We start from the raw sequence: 23,534 nt of genomic DNA, 5'->3' as shown, positions 1-23,534 counted from the left end.
GTTTTTTGTTGTTTGTCCATTTGTGGTTTTTTTCTACTTTTTTATATTTTAGGTGGTAATCACCAAGCTTGATTGTCAATGAGCTCCGTTCCAGAGCACTAAACACATTGTGGAAACTGAGAGTGCAAATCCTGCATCTGCAAATGCTCAGAGCCCAATAGAATCAAGTGTTAATACTGATCATTGCACAAGGAAATGTGTATATAGAGAGATGTATCATTGTAATTACCTGTTGCACAGCAAACTGATCGACCTGTATATTTATATAACCTGTACTGAAATTGGGAGAACTGAGATCTAAATGGATGACAAGGTGCTCTCAGATGTACATAGTTTGTTTCACTGTGCAGCCTGTCTTATATGGCTTTTGCATCCATACTGGAAGCCTAGGAGAGGGTCTGGACTGTGTGGGACTGCATAGAGTGAAGTGCTCTGCTTGCCTAACAGGTCCAAGGTGCAAGTCACAGATAGCTCAGGATCATCAGGGCTTGTCTTTTTGCTTTCTGACAAAGCTGCATTTGGGTAAGCAAGGTTTAACCAGGAGAACATAGAGAGAAAGTAATAATGTGTAACAGCCTCTATATAGTGCCCACAGCTGAGGAGATAAAGGATAAGGAGAACTTGGCTCTTACAGAGAATATTACTCAGTACTGAACAGAAGTGTGGTTCTGTAGATTTCAGATCCTGTAGATTTCAGATATTTCATACTTTAAAAAATCATCTAGTACCAACATTTGGGCCAAAAAGAAATAAACTTTTACCCTTCTTCCTGTTCAATGAAGAAATTAAAAATCCAATGCATTTTTGCACACAATGCAAACAGAAGATTTTAAAACCACTTTGATCTTTCACTAGGAGCAAAACTTTTTCCTGTGTTCTTTTTTACAAGAAAATGACCCAGAAATTTTGAACCTAAGGCAGCTAAACTGAGAAAGGAAGGCATGATCACAGTAAGGTAGAGGAAATTCCTGTAAAGGAAACAGACTCGACCATGTGCACAGCTAGAACTAACCACAGTTCTTACCGTGTAGTGTAGGATGTGTAGGTAAGATTTTCAGATGATTCTAGTTTGTTTCTAATTAAAGCCTTAATCTTCAGATTTTAGTCCTCCCTACCCCATTTGCTTGACAGGTGAGTTGGTTTTGTTGTCTTTGAATATACATTTTAAAGTAAATTTGTTTTATTTGTTTGGTCAGATGAAACAGTGATGTCTTAATAAGTAGCTTAATTATTTTTTGTTTGTTTTGTTTCTTTATAAGTATGGTGAAGTTTTTTTCTTCACCTTTATGATGATTATTAATTTTACTCCTGAAAGCAGATTGTGTTTGCCTTTTCATTGATGTTAGTCCAACACAAGATACAGGAATTGATAGCTCTGGCACTGAAATGATTTTCACCAAATGCAGAAGAGTGGATTGTAAGATTGTGGCATGCCACTCTACTAGACTTCAGAGACACCATGAAACTTGGGGCAGCTCTCAAGAAATTTACTGTAATTTCCTGTGCTTAAATTTTGTGTAAATATACACAATTTTATGAAACAGACATTTACTGTTTTCTCGTGAGTGTCCTTTAGGAGTTGACACATAGGTGAAATAACGCAGTCCTTGTTCTTCTCTCTTACATTTTTTGCTACAGGAAATTATGTAAAGACCACATTAGTTTCCTTTCTATATGAGTTACTTTCCAATTACATGGCATCCTAAATCCCTAAAGTAAGGATATGATATGGGTGTGTACAGAGCACGAGAAGGTGGAGAAACTCAATGTTACCCAGAGTAAAGTTGCTTTTTTTCCTGGTAGGTACTGACCAAGACAAAATGATTTACTGAATATATTGAGCCACTGAATCATCTTAATTTCACCTGCAGTACAAATACATCTGAATGATCAGCTTAAGATTGTCTTGTTTCAGGTCCCCCCTCCTTTGGTAATTGCTGTCTGCTTCTGATGTGAATTTGTGCCTTCCTCTCAAGCACACTTGTAAGAAAACACTTTGTAATTTTATACTCTACCACACTTTTTAAGCACAATGAAAATGCGGTCTCCAAAGTTCTCTAATAAAAGGATTCTCTGTTAGGAAAAAAAACAACTTGTCAGCAATTTATTTTCCCATGGATAGAAAAAGACAACAAAAAACAAAATCTATAATATTTCTTAGTTAACCCTCCCTTTCAAACATCTTCTAAATTTGTTGTGACCATTTGAGCTTGAAGAGGGTGTTGTTAGCATGGCAGTAAACTGGAGAGCAGAGAGATTGTGCATCACTGATATTACAAAATACTTTGCAAATAGTTGATGTGATTTTGTTATTCATAGTCTGCATGTCCCCAGTTACAGACAAATGGGCAACTGGGAAATAAATGCTTCCACTGCTTATCTTGTGTCAGGTCAGGCACTCATCAGGTGATACCTTCTGATGGCTTAATGAAGTCACCAGAAAGGACGAGAGCTGTCTCAGAAGAGGAGCTTGATCAAGGGAAAAGAGAGAAAGCTAATTTACCAATGGGATTATTTAGAACTTATCATCATTTCCCTTTTTAGACCCAATGGTGATTTATTTACATTCTACTACTTTCTGTTCAAGATTTCTGGAAAATTTTCAAGGTACATCCTAGAACTACCACACGATCTGACCAAGGAAACCAAGTGGATGAGGCCTTCTATAAACAAGTAGGAGCATCTTTACATTCACAAGCCCTGTCCTCATGGGAGGTTTCAGCCACACAGATATCTGTTGGAAGGACAGCAAAGCAGGGCACCAGCAATCTAAGAGGTTCCTGGAGTTCACAGTTCCTCTCTCCAGGTGGTAAAGGAATCCATAAGAAAAGGTGTTATGCTGGACCTTGTCCTCACCAAAAAGGACGGGCTGATGAACGATGTGAAGCTTGAGGGCAGCCTTGGCTCCAGTGACCATGAAATGGTAGAGTTTAAGATCCTCAAAGCATCAAAGAGTTTATGAAGCAAGATCGCTACTCCGGATTTCAATAGAGCAGAGTTCATTCTTCAAAGAATCTGCTTGGTAGAGTGTAATGGGATAAAGCCCTGGAGGGAAAAGGGGCCTAAGAAAGCTGGTCAGTATCCAAGGACCATCTCCTCCAAGCCCAGGAGCAGTGCATGGATGAACAAGGTGCTCCTGGACTTACTTGGCTGAAAAAGGAGAATCTATAAGTAATGGAAGCAAGAATGGGACATGTGGGAGGACTACACAAAAAAGTGTTTGAGCATTTCTGGTGTCCCCAGCAGGGGGGAACTGCTGATGTGAGTTTGGAGGAGGCGGACAAAGATGGTCATAGGCTGGAGCATTTCCCTTATGGGAACAGGCTATGAGAGTTGGGGATGTTCAACCTGGGAAAGAGAAGGTTATAGGGAGACCTTATAGCAGCCTTCCAGTACCTGAAGTGCCATACAAGAAAGCTGAGAAGGGACTTTTTATTGAAGCTTGAGGAGAATAGACTCAGACTGGATAGTGGAAAGAAATTCTTTACTGTGAGGGTGGTGAGACACTGGAGCAGGTTGACCAGGGATGTATGTCCCCTCCCTGGACGTGTTCAAGGCCGGGCTGGATGAGGTTTTGAGCAATCTGGTCTAGTAGAAAGTGTCTCTGTCCATGGCAGAGGGCTTGAAACTGGATGATCTTAAAGATCCTTTCCAATCCAAAAAATTCTGTGAATCTGTGAATCTTTATGAAGGTCCTTATGATTGTCATAAACCCAGATTCAAGAGTCAGGATGCATTGATCCTTTTACAGAAGATAAGACAGTCTTTTATAACTCAGGAGGACTTCAGTCCAACACTGGTAGGAAACTCTTTATTTAGACATATGTATTGACTTGGGGTTTCAGGATCATTTTAAAAGGTGTGTGGGGCAATGACAGTTGGCAACAGCCAATCTGTAACAAAGCACTAGGATCACAGAATCACCGAATCACCAAGGTTGGAAGAGACCTCAAAGATCATCAAATCCCACCTGTCACCACAGACCCCATGACTAAACCATGGCACCCAGTGTCATGCCCAACCCCCTCCTGAACACCTCCAGGGATGGTGACTCCACCACCTCCCCGGGCAGCCCCTTCCAATGGCTAATGACTCTCTTGGTGAAGAACTTTCTCCTCACCTCGAGCCTAAACTTCCCCTGGTGCAGCTTGAGACTGTGTCCTCTTGTTCTGATGTTGGTTGCCTGGGAGAAGAGACCAATCCCCACCTGGCTACAACCTCCCTTCAGGTAGTTGTAGAGAGCAATAAGGTCTCCCCTGAGCCTCCTCTTCTCCAGGCTAAACAGCCCCAGCTCCCTCAGCCTCTCCTCACAGGGCTTGTGCTTGAGGCCTCTCCCCAGCCTCATTGCCCTTCTCTGGACACATTCAAGAGTCTCAATGTCCTTCTTAAACTGATGGGCTCAGAGCTGGACACAGTACTCAAGGTGTGGCCTAACCAATGCAGAGTACAGGGGCACAATGACTTCCCTGCTCCTGCTGGTCACACTATTCTTGATGTATGCCAGGATGCCATTGGCCTTCTTGGCCACCTGGGCACACTGCTGGCTCATGTGTAGGCGGCTGTCAATCTGCACCCCCAGGTCCCTTTCTGTTTGGCAGCTCTCCAGCCATCAGTAAAGACAAATGAGTTAACCCACTCCATCTGACCTCTGAATGTAAAAACAGATCATTCCATTCACTTGCAAGGAATAGAGATATGTTGAAGAGAATGATGACTCAAGTGTTCCTCTCTATGCAGAAGAATTGCCTGAAAAAGTGCAGAGTGGGAGTTTTTTTCACCTCTGTTGCTAGCTCAGTATGCACTCAATGCTTTCTTGCTGCTTGCCTCTGTGAGTCATGTCTGATTTGCATGAAGTGTCAACAGACAAGGGATGAGCTTGACCTTTTCTTTTTACCCCTTGGGCTGACTCAATGCCTTTCTGGCAGCTGTGCAAATGCAATCACTCTGTGGCCAAATAAGCAAAGAAAAAATGTCCTTGAGATCTCCATTGCACGGTATGAACATCAGCATAGCATGTGGCCTTTACTCTTTGAGATCCTGAATCAGGCACTCGAGATATATCAAAAACAGGTGTTGGATATATTCTTACTAAAAGCCCAAATGCTTGACAGCCTGCCTTTCCTGTTGCCCTGTGGCTGAGAAGGCTGTAGGTTGCAGATCAAATGTCTTAGCAGAAGAGGAAAAACACTTCATACAAGAGGTTTGGGGTTTCACCCTGGACAGGATTCTGAGTGCTTTGCAGAACTGCTCTCAAATTCCCTGGGTGTTTCTGGTCTCATCTCACAGATGTCACACCACAGAGCTGATGCCTTGTGATGATGTGGATGCTACCCTGATCAGCAGGTCTCTGTTAAGGGTTGTTGAATCAGAGCAGCACAGTAGTGTGGTGCACAAGCAGGTAAGTTATAGAAAAGAAGGGATTTTTTAGGTTGATCTGCTGATCCTAGTGAACTTCTTAGGGTATGTCCATTTTATCTGATAATGAAACCAAATAGAAACATGCCTCTTGAGAAAAAGAGTTAGAAGCAAAGACCTGATGTCCACACAGTACATGTTTTGAGGATTCCACTTGTGCATGGTTCTACTACAGTCCCATGAACTCAATGCAATTTACAGCTGCAGATTTGATTTAATCCCCAAAGAATCCAGTTTGCACACTCTGGGCCTGTTTGCCTTCAAGATAAACAGAGCTCCATGAAGTCTGGGGCCAGTTATACTTTCTCAGCCTGTTGCTGATAGTTGTCATCAGCTAAAGGGTGTTATTTGGTATCCTGTTTTTCATCTTAGATTATAAGTTCCTCTCCTAATAGTAGCAACTGCTGAAAGACCTGCATTTCCACTCTGCATCGTAGGTATGACTTGGAAATCCATCTGTAAACAACTCTATACAAGTTACTGTTGCACATTCTTGAATGTCAGCTATTCTGCATTTTTGTGAATATAGTATGAGCAGGAACAAAACTGCAAACCTGGTTTTAAAGACAATATCTAGGGAGTAGAGTCTGCTAAGTTTTATAGAGCTACATAATAAAAAAAGTAATTCCCTGTATATCTTATTGGAGTAAGATTTAAAGAAATTATCTGTTTTCCACTTTTACAGAAAACAAGATGATTCTTAAAGAGAATATCCTAGAATATCAACTAAAATTGATGAAGAAAGCCATGCTCACTTTGTGCTGGATCCTAACATTTTTTGTCAGTGGAGCAGAAGCTAGAGAGATTGACTTGTTAGGTAAGAGACTGCTTTGGTGAGGTTTGGTATTTGTGTTGCGTTCTGACAGCTGCAAAAAGTGCATTTGCCATGCATTTTTCCTGTGCCTGTTCAGACAAACAGCTGTCTCTAGCCTTTCAGCAAGCCTTTTAAGTATTGGTAATACAGTTTACCCTAAATATGAGTCAGATTTACTTCCCTAATGATAAGAAAATGGCAAATGTAAAGGAAACTTTCTGGGAAGAAAATGGAGCAAATGAATCACTTCTGTTGATTCCTTGAAATCTCCAAGAGGTGGTCTAAGCCTATTGCAGGGGAGAAAGAAGAGAAAGGCAGAGTGAGACCCATATATCAACCTTCTACTTACACAATGTATCTGAAGAAACTTGATTCACTTCAGTTCACAGAGAGGAACTGAAAATGCAAAGAGTGTCCCAGATGGGTGAAACTGCAGTGAGTATCCTAGGCGGGCAGGTGAGTAATTGAAGATTTCAGCCCCTCCTATTGCAGTGAAATCCTGCCATACTTTCAAGGATTACCACGTCCTGACTGGCAGGAGGCCTTGCATAGCAAGATCAGTCAGCCTTTAGAAAATCTGAGGTTAGGATGCGTGTCCACGGCTTTCATAATCCATAAATTTGTTTCATTTTAGTGACAGCAACTGAAACTTAAGAGGAGAAAGGCTTCAAAGCAGTGAGACAATTGAAAAGCATTGACAGTGCTTGTCAGACTTAGTCTAAGTAGGGAGTTCAGTGAGCAGGTGCTTCTTCAGGTTTATATCAGTCCCTCCTAAGTGCAGGGGTTCTGGAGTAGCTAACTTTTAAAGTTCCCTTTCAACCCAAAGCTTTCTATGATTTCTCGTTAACTTGAGGAGAATACAACAGCTGTGTCTGCTCTTCTACAGAGTTGAGGTTAACACCCATGGGAAAACCTTCAGTCACTAAAAATCTTGGGAAGTCTTTGAATAAACTTTTGAGAACATTGGCAGATTTCGAGTTTAAAGACACAATTCTCCATTAGCCCAGCATGTGGTCACATAAAAAAATCCTTTAACACAAAGAAAGGCAAAGTTGTATTTTTGTAGTATTCCTAACTCTTCATCGTTGTTGTTTTGTTTTTAAGTATGGTGAGCATGTGTTTTTCATGTGGTGCTGATACATTATTGTCCTTCTTTTCAGGATGTTCCCATGTTGAACCTCTGTGGTATCGTGCAATTAGTGATGAAGAGTTTGTTTTACAATGTGCTTTACCAGATGGATATGCTTCACACAGTTACAACACCTCACTTCCAAAACAACACAAGGTGAAATGGTTCTGGAGTAAAAAAGATAAAGAACCACTGAAAGCTATCAAGGAAAGCTCTAATCCTGTTCTCCAAGCAGATGCACTTTTGTTTAAACCAATAAAAGACAGGGCTTCTGGAGTGTATGTCTGCATGATATGGTATGTAGCAGAGCAAAAGGCTTATATTTCTATACAGGAATTGTTTTACTTCAGTTCATGTATTACATGTTTAACTTTTTCCCCCCCTACATCATTCAGGGAACAAATCCCCTGTCGCAAAATTGTTTTGGAGGTTCAAACAAAGGAGGTGGCAAAATGTTCAGGTTATGACACAAATATACTGTATCTTCTTGCTGGCAATGGAAATTCAATAACTTGCCCTGGGACAAAATGCTACAACCATATGAAAAAGTCAGATGTAAAATGGTACAAGGTAAGAATCACTTTCTTGAGTATTCAAAAAAGTGGAGGTAATGCTTCTGGTCTAGTTAATGATTGTGTACCATAAGTTCTTAAATTCTTCTTTGGCAGATGATGCAGTCTGAGAAACTCAGCCCAAAAGCAGAAGATGAAATTGCTACCTATGAAGCCCTTATATAAGAGTTTTGAATAAATTCACCACACCCAAAATATTATTCCATGAAACAGAATCCTAGAAGTACTTTAGCTAAGAGTTTGAAGTGTTCAAAATCAAAATAGGTTCTTTACAAAACTGGTATATTATTGAAATTTAAGTTTTGAAGTTTTATTAGAGCATCTTAAGTTCTGAAAACAGCAAATACACCAAAGAAAATGTGGCTTTGTTAGAAAAAACATTCTTTTAAGATTAATTTTTGAATTGTTCTTTCCAAGGCTCCTGTTTTGAATGAAACACTATTTCACTGAAACATTACTGACTTTTTTCAAATGGCCATTAAAATAGTTGCAAGCTAAAATTTTTTCCTACTCTGTTTGCAAGGATTGTAATATACCTTCTAAACCCTTTATAAGTGAGCAAAATAGAAATAACTGAAATAGCAATTGTTCTTTTTGCTACCTGGTAGTATTTACATTTTTATTTGGTCAAAGCTATTCTTCTTTTACATTCAAACTTTAAATAAGTTACACTTTTATCTACATCTAGATCTTAAACCCACTGAATTTAAGGAGCTTTTTTTTCAGTTTTGCATTAAAGATCATCAAGTTTCATCCCCCCCACTACGGGCAGTGAGACCTTCCACTAAACCAGACTACTCAAGGCCACATCCAATCTGGCCCTGAACACCTCTAGGGAGGGAGCACTCATAACCTCCCTGGGCAAACTGTTGCAGTGTCTCACCACCATTACTGTAAAGGATTTCTTTCTAATATCCAGTCTAAATCTACCCTCCTCAGTGTTCCATCCATTCTCTCTCATCCTACCACCACAAGCCTTTGTAAAAAGTTCCTTCCCAGCTTTCTTAGGGATGAACCTTGTAGAGTAGGGTTATTGGCTGGATGTGGTGATTCTGAGGGTCTTTTCCAACCTGAACATTTCTGTGATTCTTGTAAGCCCCCTTCAGGTACTGGAAGGCTGCTATAAGGTCTCCCCAGAGCCACCTTTTCTCCAGGGTGAACAGCCCCAAATCTTGCAGCCTGTCCCCATAAGTGAGATGTTCCAGTCCTCTAATCATCTTCATGGCCTTCCTCTTCCCCACTCCAGCAGTTCATTGTGCCTCTTATACTAGGGGCACCTGAACTGGATGCAGGACTCCAGGTGGGGTCTTATGAGAGCAGCGTAGAGATGGAGCATTTCTGATAAAAGAAAATTAAATTTTTTAGAAGTAATTTATTTACAAAATAAAAATACCCAGTCCATCAAAAAAGTGATCCTTTTTATTGCTCTTTAGTAGTAGGAGGTTAATTTAGATTGTGTTCATGATTTCATGATTTTCTCATCAACCACAAATTTTAAATAATTTTGAAAAGCCACAGACATTCCCATATTATAAACCAACTTTTTTTTATATAAAACTGACAAATGTCCTCACACTCCTAATATTTTTATTACATTTTATTTTTTTGCTTCAGTGGAAAGTGTCTGGTTAAGCCTTACTGCCATGGTATCCTATCCAAATATCATCAAATAATGGCAGCAATGACCAAAAAAAAAAAAGACTTCTAATTGCTTGACATTCTTTTCTTTTCATTAGGATGGTTATCAGATAAAACATGTGAAAAGAAGACAAAGCCTAAAGCTTAGGCATAATGAAATCTACTTGAATCCCACATATGACAAAGATGCTGGAATGTATGTGTGTGATTACATTCTATATGACAACACTACCAAGTGGACAATGAGAACAATGGTCAAAGTGGAAGTCATTGGTCAGTACTATAATAACTCAGAGTAAACTACCTAAAGTAAATTATGTTTTCTTTATTCTTTCCCAACTATTTATGTCTCATGTTCAGACTCTCTTTCCAAAGAATACATAAACTGAATTAACTATGTGATTATTAAAATCCTCTTATGAGTTTTCTTAGGACATCTTGGGACACCTATTTGAATATTCAATAATAACATATAGCATACAATACCATAATTTTCAAGATCTAATTCCGCCTTGGATTTATTGTAGCTTCTAACAGTGGGGATTCAATCTACAAAAGGATATGATCTGGGGGTAGAATTCATGAAATTCCAACTGGTGCCTATGTTCCCTGTGTACCATATGGGGAGTTTTAGGAAGATATTTGTCTACTAGGTGGAAGAAGTCCTAATCCTGCATGGAAAATGTGGTCAAAAGCAGTGTATTTCAACTCTACATCTGTCCCCGAATTAGACACTTTTGATAGTCTGATAAAAAAAATGTTCCTTGTGATGTGGATGAGAACTTAATTTTTTCACTTGACAGTGATAAGGAAGATGATGTTGATGGGATCATCCATATAGCTTTTTAACAGCAGAGGAAACAGTAGATCCATGAGCAATGTAATTAACAAACAAGCTATTTGTTGTATGTGGTGTTTGGAGGAAAGCATCACTGCCTCCATAACCTGTTCTTTCAGGCTTCATATGGATTACTAAATGAAACTGGCCATAACTCTATGGCACAGTGATATGGCATGGCCTTATATTCTCTTTCAATTCACAATGACTTTCTCTGTTATACTTAATGTCCTCTGCCACCCTTCAGGTGAAGGACAGATACTTCCTGGCAGAGTCCTGTTGGATGACATCCACACTGCGCAAGTGATTATGCTAGCAACTCAGGATCAGGAATGAGGGATACTCTTTAGTTTGATAAAAGAGAGATGTGAATATTTTTTTCTCCAGATGCCTGTATCTGAGTGCTGTAAGACACTCTAATTAAAAGCTCCAGTCACTCACAGGTCTCACATGAAGGCATAGCTACATCTGTTCTATACACTGACCTGGTTGGACACAGTATGGGTGTTTCTGTATGACAACAGCACAGGACATATTCTCAGCACCTTGGTAGAAAGAGCCACTCTGTAGAAGGGACAACAAATTTTAGGGAGTGAAAGGAAGGTGTTAAGTGAGGCAACTGAGTTTTATGGTCTATTTAGGACAGCACTCTGAAACAGCTGGGCACTTTTGCAGATGTTTGCTCCATCTGGTGCTAAGTAGTCATGGGAAAAACATACATTTGATCAGGACAGGGCCTAGGTGTGGACCTTATCAACTTTTGACACCTCTATGTACTGGGTTACAATATCTCAAGTCTTTCACTCTTCTCTATGGCTATATTCCCACAACTGGCATGGACTAGCTCTGATTTTATTCTCATCTGGCTAACCTTGAGCTAACACACTGTGCTTCTCAGTTCTTTTCTTTCACTTCATATCACAGTAAGAAAAACTTGAAAGGAGCCATATGCATATATATTCCCCCTGAATCTTGCATACGTTTCTCTGCTGTGGTTTAGTTTTCAAAAAACCAAGTGTCACGTGGCATCATTTCCTGCAGTATGGGGCTTTCCTAGAGCATCAGAGTTGTGGGTTTTAGTTACTTCAGGCTGTTTTACTGGAGCCTGGGTAATTGCTTAGTAGATGTACAAGCCGTGGGTGTCATCTGTGCCCTCCAGCAGCCACTGTTTCGAAAAGAACATGGTTGTTTTAAATACAAGTACTTGTGCTTCTGAATGAGGTGTGTGTGCTTACTGGGCATGGAATGGGACTTGACAGGGAATGGATATGAGGATTGCACCCTTTAGGGGGGGTTTGGAAAGGAGATCCCTAATGTCTGAATCCTAACCAACCTAAATTGTAGGATAAATGCTGAGTTCCTCAGATCATATAATATGGTAGTGCCTCAGAGTAACTGAGATAGCAGGTCTTTAAGTAGTTAGATAAGTTTTGTGGACAAAACTTCCTTGTCATCCTTATCTGTTCTCTCTCATACACCTCAGCAACTGGAAATTATCTTCTTGAACTTAGGTGCCTAAATTCCATCTAACAATTGGAAAAGAAAAATGTGAAGATATTTTTTCTGTTCTTCTGCACTAATGACAGTATTTTATTTAGTAATAGCATTCCTGTTGATTGCAGCAAAAAACACAATCCATCCACCAAACTTCTTGTATCCCAATGGTATGGTGATCCTTGAAGCAGAGCTTGGTAAGTTTTGATTTCTTATCTAAAAGTTAAAGAAAATGTTTAAATGAGATATTGATAGATAGCAATATAGCTCAATAAAGCAATTTTATATAGAATGTACATTTTTTCTTTATATATATATATATATATAACTGTTTGGATATTAAAGGAAGCATCATGTGTTACACAGAACCCAGGCTATTTAAGAGAAAACCATACCTGGTTTTCCTGTTCTGATTTGTTCTAGGAAAGCCACTTGAATTGGAATGCCGTGTACAGTTTGGGTTTGAAAGACTTTCTCCAATGAGGGTAACATGGAAGAGAAACAACAAAGAGAATATAAATGAAAAATTGAATCAGGAAACAAGGTAAGAAAAAACCCAACCCAGTTCTTTGATTACTACTACAGTCACCAAGTGTAAAAACACTTCTACAACACCACGAGTACATTTTCCAGGAAGAAACTCAGAAGGCTCTGTTCTTCAACATATCGACGTGTATGTCCATAAGCATGTGACAGGCACATGCATTTCACATACATAAGCACATATTGATGGCCATAACATTAAGAAGTCACACAAACTATCATTGGAACTGTCAGAGTGGAAAATAAATGACATCAGTAAAAACAATAGTGTGGACATGGAAAGGAGTTTGGGTGCCTAGATGTTGGGGTGTATTTATGGAGTCAGTCTGAGGAACTGAAGCAATGAATTTCAGGAGTCTCCCCGGGTGTGAATTAACCAGACCCTGCAGAGAAGCAACATGCAGAGGAAAACTTCCTGTCAGTTGAGGATAATCCAAATAGTCACCATGCTTCCCTGTCCTTCCTTTATTTCCTTATCTCATTCACTTATGCCATGCCTAACTTCAGGGAGAAACACAGTGGAGGCAACAGAGGCTAGCACCCTGAATCATTCTTATAGGAAAACTTGTCTGTGCATCTGAGGAAGCAAAACCCCTGCTGACACTGCTACTATCAAATTCTTAATAGGAGTCATACAGGAAAAATTAACAGTTGATGATATCACACATATGCACCACTCATGACATAGATTGGAAAATGGATTTTCCTAACTTTTTTATGTTTAGCTTTGAAATGTTCTTCTAATCAAGTTTTTAGCTTTTTGCTTGTATGCAGTTTACTTTTTAATACCCAAATAAATAAAACACTCCCAAAAGATTTTCCCTAAAAGTTGAATCCTTGCCCATACACTTGCCTGTGTATCTTGATCTAGCACAGGTAAAGTCATGGTAGACTGTGATTTTACAGTGGCATGATGTGAGATGCCTTCAGGACCACCCAGAGATGCCTGTACTTGTGGCTTTCAAAAGAGAAATACTGAACTTCAGAAACCCTGGGTATTTACAAGTGATTGCAGACACAGATCTGTTCAACATAACTCTCACTCAAGCTCAAAGGGAGTTCTCTGTCACCTCTTCATTTTCTATACTTCTGTCCTTTATTTCTGTCTTCCTCTGTTTGCTTTTCACCCCTCTGCAAGAATCTGTGCTGCTCAGCCTTTTTGCCCAACTAGTCCACTCCTAGGGCTCCTTCTTGATGTTTTATTTCCCTGCATTTCCCCCAGGGAAATTTTTTTACATCATAGAAAAGCACAAAAGGGGCTATATATTTAAAATAGACAAGTGCATAAGTATTTTGCTGAACTGATGAATTAAGAATGAACCTTTCAATCTGCAGACTGTTGATGTTAGTATTTTCTCAGAATATTAAAAACCAAACAAAAGGTCCAAACCAGAATATTGCATCACTCTTAAAAGTTCAAGCTGAATGTTAAGAAGTTACAAGCTCCTCTTTTTTTGTGTTTAAGAGAGTTGGGGGTTGTATGAACGAACAGCAAAGTTATCATGCAAATATATTTTTTGTCTCTTTAGCATTTATCGAAAAGGTTTACAGGGGCACACACTTCTTCATGTTGCAAAACTGAAAGCAGTTACTGAAAGGGATCTCAGAAGCAACTTCACATGTTTTGCCGAAAATTTGGTGGGGAATGCCACAGCTGTGATCCAGCTGAAGAGAAAGCAGAGAGGTAAAACTATGAATGGATGACTATCTACCCTTGTCCAGGTTTTGATTTACTTACTGCTACAAATTCATTCCCCATTGACATTGTCTTTTTAGCCAGTTGCAAAAGTTTCTTGAAGCTGAGCAGGAAAAGTCTAATTTGGCAACTATGTAGAATGAAACATTATTCTGAGGATAACTCAGAAGGATAGAAGTATCTGGGGACTTACTGTAGGCAGATGGGCCAAGTAGAAGTTGGAGAGTAACCGGGAAGATGAGAATTAGCATCTCTGAACATTAATAGGCAATCTAATAAAGTAAAGCAGAGGAGCTGCTGAAAGCAATAGTATTCCTCAACTTTCATAGGACATTTATGTTTGTTTCTCCACTCCTTAGCATGTTGGTTTAGAGAATTTATCATAACACATATGAGTATGGCAGCCTTTCAAGCAAAGGCCAAAACCAGAATACATTTAGGTATTAAACTGCTGTGGAGATTTGTCATTTCAGTGGCCCAGAAAGTCTCCATCAGGGCAGTGGGTGCAACTATTTGTGTTCTGGTGAGAGTTTTCCATTTCAAACAGTGATTACTTTCAGCTTTGCTGGGTGCAACACAGATAATTTTCTCTATGCTTTCCATCAATGCTTTCCATGACAGATTGGCTTTTCATACTGTCAAGGAGATATCGTTCAAAGGTCCATGATAGTAGATTGAAACTGTATGTTAAGTTTCTCAGCTTAATGAATTCCTGACTTCCCTAAAGTTTCTTAGTGGGGCAAGAACAAACACTGTGAGATGGTTTGCCCCCATTTCTGGACTGACTTTTTCATCTGAGTGTCAACATTAATTTGGAAAGCCTGAGTGATGAAAGCCTCTTTTCTTTCTACAGTGTTTCTTCTACCCATCTTATGCAGTGTAATTTCTACTCTATTTGCACTCCTTTTGTGCACTGCCTTTATTTACCAGTACTGGATTGAAATAGTGCTGGCATACCGAAGTTATCTGGTCCACAATGAAACTATAGGAGGTAAGAAACATTGTATACTAGTTAATTTTCTCCATGGTTTTTGACTGCCTTTTGCCATGTGAGTTAATCTTGTGTGAATTCAGCATGTAATTAAATTCTCTTAATGACCCTGTTCTCTTTGAGCTGATACAATGGCTGTTAAAGCTAGCAAGATGCTCATTGGATTCAGATGGGAAAAAAATCCCAGGCAACGTGGAGGAAGTATCACCAACTGAAATGCTGCAGTTAGCCTTTGACAAGATTCTTAATTTACCCATGGAGGGTTAGAATAGGAAGCTGAATTTTGGCAGTCCCTTTGGAAGGAATAATGAAGCATTTGTCATTCCCCCAAAGTGTTCAACAGAACCTGTGGAGAAGAATCATATGTTCTGGCAAAACTGTGTGAAGGACTCTAGACACTAATGTATTTTTTCATGAGAAGCCAAATCATTTATCAGAAGAATAAAGGAAAGAGAGAAATAAGATTATATAGGGCACCAACTGACAAGTGCACATTTGGGAAGTATTAGTATTTCCTTTCTAAAAATTGCGTTGACCATCTTGACTTTTATACCAGAGTGATCAGTTTCTAAGATTTCAAATCTCCATAGTAGGATTATCCCATCATCTCAGCTAAAATGGGCCTTCAGCATGGTAGGCAGTTTAAAAATATATCAGAAACTATAATGCCTATTTCAAAGAATTTAACATTTAATTTTCATACATGGGTTGAAAGAAATCTGAAAATACATGCCCAGGAAATTTTTCAACAAATTCTTGAACCTTGATGCAACTCAGGGGTCTGAATCTACTTTTGTGCTTGTACATGTGTATATAATTACACTTGAGTGTGAAATAACTGTGTCTGGATATCTATAAATACATACACAATGAGACAATTAGCTACCCTTTGGAAAGTATTTTTGTGAGCTCTAAGGCATCTGCCAGAAGTAATTTGGGAAATCACTCAAAATTTCCCCTCTATTTGGTATCAAATTGATTTAAGAACCTCTGGAAAGTCCCCTTAGAGCTCACCTCATGTTAGTAAGACAGAGACAAACCTGCCAAAATTTGTGCATTGAAGACACTGTTAGACTCCGCTGTGTCAGCCTCTGCCCTGTTCGCTGACTCATATGTACCACATGCACACAGAACCATTTAAAGCATGCAGGTATGTAGTGCTCAGACCAACTGTGCCTACCCAGATGGTTTTCTGCCGGCAATGACTGTCCAGAAAATGTGCTCTCACCTGCAGGATTATGTCTTTTTTACTTCATGTGGATGTATATCAAGGAGTCTGAGGTCTGAAAGAGTTTGATTATAGAGCAGCAAAGCAGTAATAATGTAGCTTAATTTTGCTGTTTCTTCCTTTCCATCACTTCTTCTTTTCCATTCCCCTTAGTGCAAATCAGAGAATTGCTGTTCATAGAGTGCAGTACAGATCATAGAATGAAGCATCATAGAATCATGTATGCAGCCACTTTGCCTAACTTGGGTATTCTTCATTTCCCACCATTTGAGCATATTAAATGTGCTAAAAGTTCCTTGGGTTGTAACAGGCCTGTACAATGCTAGGGAAAAAGAAAAATCCTTGTGGTGCTTATTGTGTACGTGTTTTTAAGTTGCTTTAGTGATAGTAATATTATAAAGAAAAATGGTGTGTCTGTAACTGGTTGTCATCTAATAAGAATGCAGTGACCTCTGTGTGTCTAGCTGAGAGTAAAATTTATTGTAATTTTAAAACTTTTCAAAGGATATAGTTGAAACAAAGTTCAGCTAAATCAATCTAGTGACCTACTGTCCCACCTTCAAGTATCACACTAGGACTGCATGCCACTAGCTTGTGGCATAAATTATCTCATCTTGGCAGCAAATTAATTCAGTCAATGACAGTGAGTAGCTAGCACAGGAGCTTCAGCACCAGTAGAAGGAAGTGGTGGAGGTTTGTAGCCAGGAGGAGAGGCGATGAGCAAAGAGATAGTATGTGTCATCTAATCATATCCTTGGTCTCTAAACCTAATCTGCACACCTATGTTTTGATGACATACTTTCTGCAACATGATGGTTTTGAATGTAGCAGTTGAACCCCAGCTCCCCCTGCAGTGAGCAGGGACATCCTCCATTAGAAGTTGCCCAGAGACTCATCAAGCCTGACCTTGAATGACCCCAAGGATGGGGCCTCAACTACCTTGCAACCTGTTCCAGTGTTCCACTACCCTCATGGTAAAACACTTCCCGCTAACGTCCAACCTAAATTTACTCTTCTATAATTTAAAACTATTGTCCCTTGTCCTGTCACTACAGTCTTTTGTAAACAGTCCTTTTCCAGCCTTCTTATAGGTGCTTTTCAGGTACTGGAAGGCCACTATTAGGTCTCTCTGAAGTCCTCTCTTCTCCAGGCTGAACAACCCCAGCTCTCTCAGCCCGTCATATGTATTTCTTTTGCTCTGTGGAATCCATATAGACTCTTCTAGATCCTTTGGAACCCTGATAGATCTAGCTCAGGTTTCTGAGCTTAAATCTAGGAATAGAAATCAGGCACAGGGTGATATTCAGCACCATCATTTAAGTCCATACTGGAAGTAGGTGCCTCACTGCACAATGAATATATAGTCAATACAGTAAAATCTAGAGAGCTTGTCAGCTCACTTTGCAACTGCACTCACGGAGTCTGCACTAGGCTGAATTTCTTCCTGGTTTCTATTATCTGTATCAACATATTATACAAATCAATTGATGGAGCATAGGCATCTGATGTAATTTTTACTGTGCAATGATGTCCTGCCACTCCAAATGATTGAGTCTTCAGTAGTTTCCCTGTCAGATGTGGCCATCTCAGCAACCTCAGGATTCCTTAAATGACAGTAAGCAACTACATATGGGGAGCTGGACTGAGTCCACTGTCTTTTGCTATCACCAACAGCTCATTTTGTTTTCCCTCTTCCTCTCTCAAGTGCACTTCAAATTTCATTTTGCAAACAGCTAAGATTTCCTTGTCATTAAGGACGAGCCTAACTGACATAGTTTGTAACAGGGTGTTCCAAAGCTGAGAAGAATTTTATGTATTTTTCATCTGCATCTCACAAACTTATTATTTTAAGATATTGAAGAAAAAATTCAGTAACTGGATAGTACTCAGCATCTGAGATGATATTTGGATGAGATTTGGGTTTTGCTACTTGCACCAGTCTCTCTGAATGCAAGCATAACAGTGTATGAAAATAACATACATTTTGCAAGCAACTGGTATCTGAGAACATTGTTCCTTTAAAATGCACTATGTTTTCAAAATATCTTATGTGTCAAGGAGTATTTTTTGAATCAGCATTGGGGCATATGAGAGAAAAGACTGGAAATTATTCCCTACAATACAGAATTTGCCTGGAAAGGGCCAGGCCTTCCACTGATGAAAACTGGACCACACTTTTGAAAGTACAGGAAAATGTCTGATTTTAAAGTCCTTGTACTATTCATCTGTAGCTTCTTTTGTATATGTCTGCAAAATCTGCAAGACAACGAGGAGAAAGGATTGTCATTGGGTCACTGGCTGTACTTCATGGAGAGGAGATAATTTTAGGTTTGTGTTACACCTATTTAAATATAAGTAGAAACTGAGCATTAAGTAAGGAGCTTCAGAGAGACTTGTTAATGTATACCTTGTTGCTTATTTATTTATTTTAGATGGCAAAGAATTTGATGCATTTGTGTCCTATGCAAAACTAGACTGTTCTGAAAATGACTCTGCTTTAAGTAGTGAGGAAAAATTTGCCCTGGAGGTTCTTCCAGACATGCTGGAAAATAAATATGGATACAAGTTATGCATTCTTGAAAGAGATGTTCTGCCAGGAGGAGGTAAGGTCCCTACGGATGGTAGAAAATATTTAGTTCTTTATAAAATAGTTTTTTGCTTTCCAAAAAGCCTTCTGCGCCAGATCAGTAGATGGTTTATTTTTGTACTGGAGTTTCTGCTCAAATCTTCTTGTTTTTTGATATTTATATCTGGCCTCTGCACTTCAGGCACACACACATCTGAATGTGTGGTCACTGGGGAGCAACAAGGCTGAAACAAAGCTTCTTATCCAAGAATTTAATTGCAAGCAGACTCCAGTCTTTGAGAAAAATAGACCTCAAATATTTCAGTAGTTACTTTCTGAGCAACTTTAGTCAGTGATGCCTAGAGTAATTATAAAGCCCTCAGTACCTGTCTCTGGAAGAGACAAACACAAGTCAAATTGTCCCTTGAGACCCTGTTTGAGTAGCAGCAAAGTTTCAGCTGTGTTCTCTAGTTCCTGAGCAGCAAGTTCTATTCTCCAGGCTGCTTAAGAATGGCTGCAATACTCTCTGATAGCAAACACTTTTCTAGGGGTTATGTGATTGCTTAGCATCCATACGTCTGGATTTCATTATTTTGGGGTTTAAGCTGCTGATAAAGGAACTGTTAAGATAAATACCACATTATAGAAAGCAGTAATGATTGCCAATTTTTTCTCCAGTGTATACAGATGAAGTTGTTACAGCTATTAAACAAAGCAGACGAGTAATAATTATTTTGAGCCCAGCCTATGTCAACGGATCAGGCATCTTTGAACTGCAGGCAGCGGTGAATTGTGCATTGGAAGACAAAAAGATCAAACTGATCTTAGTAAAGTTCCAGCCTTTCCAAGAGCCAGAGACTTTGCCTACACAAGTGAAGAAAGCTCTTAGAATTTTACCAGCAGTTACCTGGAAGTCTTCTATTTCTGCTGCTCCAGAAAAGAAATTCTGGAAATATATGCATTACCATATGCCAGTGAAAATGAGGAAGGTGACGGGAAATTGCAGCCTAAAGGGCTTCTGTCAAAGATTATTCAGCTTAGTATATCGATAACAGAAATTGCACAGAGGGATCACAGCAGACTCAGGAATGGTGATGTGATGGTGAAAGATCTTCCACATCTTCTGACCACTGTGGACTGGCACTACAGTGACACACAGTGAGCAAGAGCTCTCTCCAAAACATTGAGACGGGCTGCAGCAGTTGAGTGCTGAAGCCCCCCAGTAAAACTGAGTGGCACTGCACACAACTGTACATGTGAGCTATCCTTCATACAATTTTTATTTTATTATTTTTAAAATTACTATATACTTTTGCAGTGGTGGTGAAACATACACATGAATGTTTTGTTCTGTGCATGGTATTTCTTTCAGAATAATTTTATACTTGTTTTCTAGAAGAATATTAAAAAGGGGAACTCTGAGGAATCTTGGAGTTTAATGTTCCTGTGCGGTCCAGGGGGACAACTCTACACTCTTTAAATGAGGTAGCTTGTCTTGTGGAAGCACCAAGGAAGTACCATGGGAGACTGCTATAACTGGTTATACTGATGAGGTTGAGAAAAGAAGGAACACTGGGTCAGGGCTGATCCCAGGCACCTCCGTCCTTCCTGCAATGGGAGAAAGCATAAACTACCAGTTGGGAAACACTTCACACTCAGAGATGTCTGTACATTGCTGATCCTGTCTGTTGCTGGTCACTAATGGGTCCCACTGTACCTGTTAGTATTAAGAGTGTGTTATAGTCATAAATCTAAGTCCTGGTTGTCACAGCTAGCAGACTTCCAGAGACTCTGAAGTCTTTCCTTTCCAGTCCTCAGTCTGTTCATAGCACTTACACTCAAGAAATCTTGCAGTGTGTGTGTGCATTGCTGTAGCTAAGTGTAATGCAATGGTTAGTGTTAAGAAAATCTGAGCAGGAAGCCACTGATCTGGTGTTATGCTGACTTAGCTTGGCCTTTAAGTTAAGAAATGGTAGCTTTTGTGGGGAAGAAGCTGAACTTCTAAAAACATGCTCCATGACGGTGAATGTCATGTTGAAGAAGGATAATCTGGTTGTCCAGTTAATGCCTTGCAGGCATGTCTAAAACAAATATTGAATACAAGAGAACTAAAGATCCAGTTTTAGACACATGATGTGACTCACACCTTCCTTTTTCTACTGGTGTTGGGGGGTTGGAAATAGATGATCTTAAATGTCCCTTCCAATCTAAGCCATTCTATGAATCTGTAAGTTACATAGATGTATTTAAGAGAGAAAACTGGTTTCCAAACAAGAACGTCATTTGCATAGTCCTCCACCAGATGTCCCTACTGTAAACCCTGCAGAGTCCATTTATTTACACAACGAGGAGTTTTGTTACCGAGCAAGACACGACCGGTGAGCAGTGGCAAGTGTGGTACCTAAGGTGCCAGTTGTTCTGGAGAGGCAGACGGGGAGTGAGGGCAGGAAAGCAAGTATGGAACAGGATCTCCTGCCTGCCTAGAGTGCCACCATCTCATCCACCTGAGGCTGTTCACTAGTGCTGCCCTTGGTGCCTGAATGGTTTGCACTGCGGATGCTTTTTCTTTTTTTGTTTTTTCTTTTGGCATTGGGGAAGAAATCCAAGCGGCTGCGTAAGTAATGTAGCTGGGAAGGTCTTTTTATTTCTTCACAGTGTGATGCTGTGGCCAAGGTTTATCTGGGGCACAGGAACCTGCAGAACCGGTACCTTCATACAAACTCCAGGTTTGTCTGAAACCAAAGTAACAGGACAGCCACACTGGGGCTTTTAGAATGACCTCTAATAGGAAAATGAAGCAACCCTGAGGAAGAAACGACCATGGTGATGAGCAACCTGAATTAAGAGGTGTGAGTGTTGCGTACTTTCATGCACCCTCTGCATATTCTATCTGTAGTCAGTCACAGATCCGGACATGGCCTTTGCACTGCTTGCACATGCAAAGCTTTTGAACTGTTTGCTGTCACTGGTAGGCTGTTCTGCTGCTGCTTATGTGGATGAGCCCAGCCTAAGCAAGAGTGATGATGAGGCTGTTGTCTCTTCAGAAGATACGAGGCTACATGTTTTCACACTGGACTATGACTATGTGCAAATTCCCTGTGAGGTTACTCTTTGGATCCTCCTTGCTTCTCTTGCAAAAATAGGTAAGTAGAAAATGGGATCTTGGGTCCTGCTGCCTTGGTGAGAAGTTAAAAATGTACCACATAACTATGTATCTTCCATGAATTTTTGTAGCTGGGATAGCTTTTACACCTTCTATCCTCAAAAGAGCATGTGTGTTTGTTACCATGACAATGACATCAGAATAAAGGCAGGCAACTGGGACTGCAATTAATGCAGTAAAAATGGCTCACCATGTATCTTGAATGTCTATAGCTGGGCTAAATTATTTTGACCATTTAGAATTAATGCAACTATATCAAATATATGAAGAAGATGGCAATAATGTGAAGAGATACATACATGTGATAGCCTTGCTCTTTCGATCTCCCATGGAATTTTCAAACCTTTCTATACAACAGGCTGGTAGGTGGGACTGATGATTTTCTAGAGGTGGCATGAAGATAAACATTTTTCATGTCATAGTTACACGATTTTCAAAGACTATTACAGCTGACCAGGATTTGCCAGTTTCATAATAACTGGTGGTCTCAATCCAGCTCCTATATACAGATGTCTTTATTGCTAAAGAGTTTTACAAATCAAGTTATTGTTATTGCATCAGCAGAATGTGCCAGCAGTGAGCATATTGACCAACTTTTTATTCATCATTCATGAAAACACAGAACTTGCCATAAGGCACATTTCCTCTACATTCTTGTTTTTAGCAAGAAATTGATAATTCAGAAGGAATGTATGATGCCTCCCAAGCAGACCTGTTCCTTAGCTGACTGTTGTCCAAAAATATTACTTTTGGTGAAAATTATGAAGCTGCTGACTTTAAATCTGCTTGGAAGAAAGAGATGGTCTGAATATTTTGGTTACTTGAGGAAAGAGTATTCTCAAACTGTGTTTCATTCAAGTATTATCTTATTTCTGGATTTCAGGATTTCAGGGATTTCTGTAAAACTGACAAAAGACTTGGATATGATATTTTATTCATTGAAAAAAATTAATGAGTAGAGTTACGATCATAAGATACTGTTGGATTTTTTAATTGTCTACTAAATAAATTATTTCAAATTCTGTGAAAATAATTTCCTTTACTTTTGAACATTGATAATTCAAGGCTCACATAAATGCAGTCATGCCATTTGCTGCCAGATTTATGACAGTTGACCTAGCTTCAGTCATGGAAATAGCCATTAAATTTATAGATTTCATAATCTGTCTCATTCTTCTAAATGATGAACCATTCCTTATATTCCTAGTTGAGGCACCCCTCAGCTGCGATATGATTATATGATGCCTTTTATAGCAACTAGATGAACCATTCATAGACATTTTCTTAGCATTGGTATCAATGGTATTCATGTCAAATGGGAAAACACATTTATAGATATGAACACAGTTGCAGTAGAATAGAATAGAATAGAATTATCCAGGGTGGAAAAGACCTTCAAGATCATCAAGTCCAACTTATCATCCAACACTATCTAATCAACTAAACC

General features: G+C 39.5%; 2 protein-coding genes across 3 annotated transcripts in view; both read left to right on the top strand.

Annotated features, from left to right (window-relative positions):
- Window positions 1-2,899: 2,899 nt before the first annotated feature.
- Window positions 2,900-21,697, top strand: IL18RAP (interleukin 18 receptor accessory protein). Of its 2 annotated transcripts, XR_010987333.1 has the most exons (12): window positions 2,900-2,923; window positions 6,101-6,232; window positions 7,390-7,654; window positions 7,754-7,928; window positions 9,667-9,841; window positions 12,029-12,097; window positions 12,324-12,444; window positions 13,973-14,127; window positions 14,993-15,130; window positions 18,791-18,961; window positions 19,603-20,180; window positions 21,580-21,697. XR_010987333.1 is itself a non-coding variant. In XM_068137971.1 (11 exons), exons 2-11 carry the CDS (start codon window positions 6,109-6,111, stop codon window positions 19,974-19,976), a joined length of 1,767 nt encoding a protein of 588 aa, XP_067994072.1. In that variant the 5' UTR covers window positions 2,900-2,923; window positions 6,101-6,108; the 3' UTR covers window positions 19,977-20,640. The 2 variants fall into 2 exon arrangements, 1 of the variants encoding a protein (XP_067994072.1); XM_068137971.1 differs by lacking the exon at window positions 21,580-21,697 and having other exon boundaries at window positions 19,603-20,640.
- A 9-nt stretch (window positions 21,698-21,706) lies between these two features.
- LOC137441112 (sodium/hydrogen exchanger 4-like) overlaps window positions 21,707-23,534 on the top strand; it is a 39,654-nt gene continuing 37,826 nt past the window's right edge. Inside the window, exon 1 of the mRNA XM_068137989.1 lies at window positions 21,707-22,067. Coding sequence (XP_067994090.1) covers window positions 21,839-22,067 — 229 coding nt within the window. The 5' untranslated portion in view covers window positions 21,707-21,838. The remainder of the gene's footprint in view (window positions 22,068-23,534) is intronic.

Source organism: Melanerpes formicivorus, unplaced genomic scaffold (assembly GCF_026170545.1).
Source record: "Melanerpes formicivorus ecotype bairdi unplaced genomic scaffold, bMelFor1.0.p_v2 SCAF_1, whole genome shotgun sequence".
Classification (NCBI taxonomy): domain Eukaryota; kingdom Metazoa; phylum Chordata; class Aves; order Piciformes; family Picidae; genus Melanerpes; species Melanerpes formicivorus.
Note: the sequence above shows the minus strand (reverse complement) of the source record. Positions and strands in the feature narration are given on the sequence as shown.

Bases quoted from the DNA above. Each gene is read 5' to 3' on its own strand.
- IL18RAP (XM_068137971.1), top strand. From the start codon at position 6,109: ATGATTCTTAAAGAGAATATCCTAGAATATCAACTAAAATTGATGAAG. The intron at 14,128-14,992 runs GTAAAACTATGA...TTCTTTCTACAG, and splicing joins GCTGAAGAGAAAGCAGAGAG to TGTTTCTTCTACCCATCTTA. The intron at 15,131-18,790 runs GTAAGAAACATT...TATTTATTTTAG, and splicing joins CCACAATGAAACTATAGGAG to ATGGCAAAGAATTTGATGCA.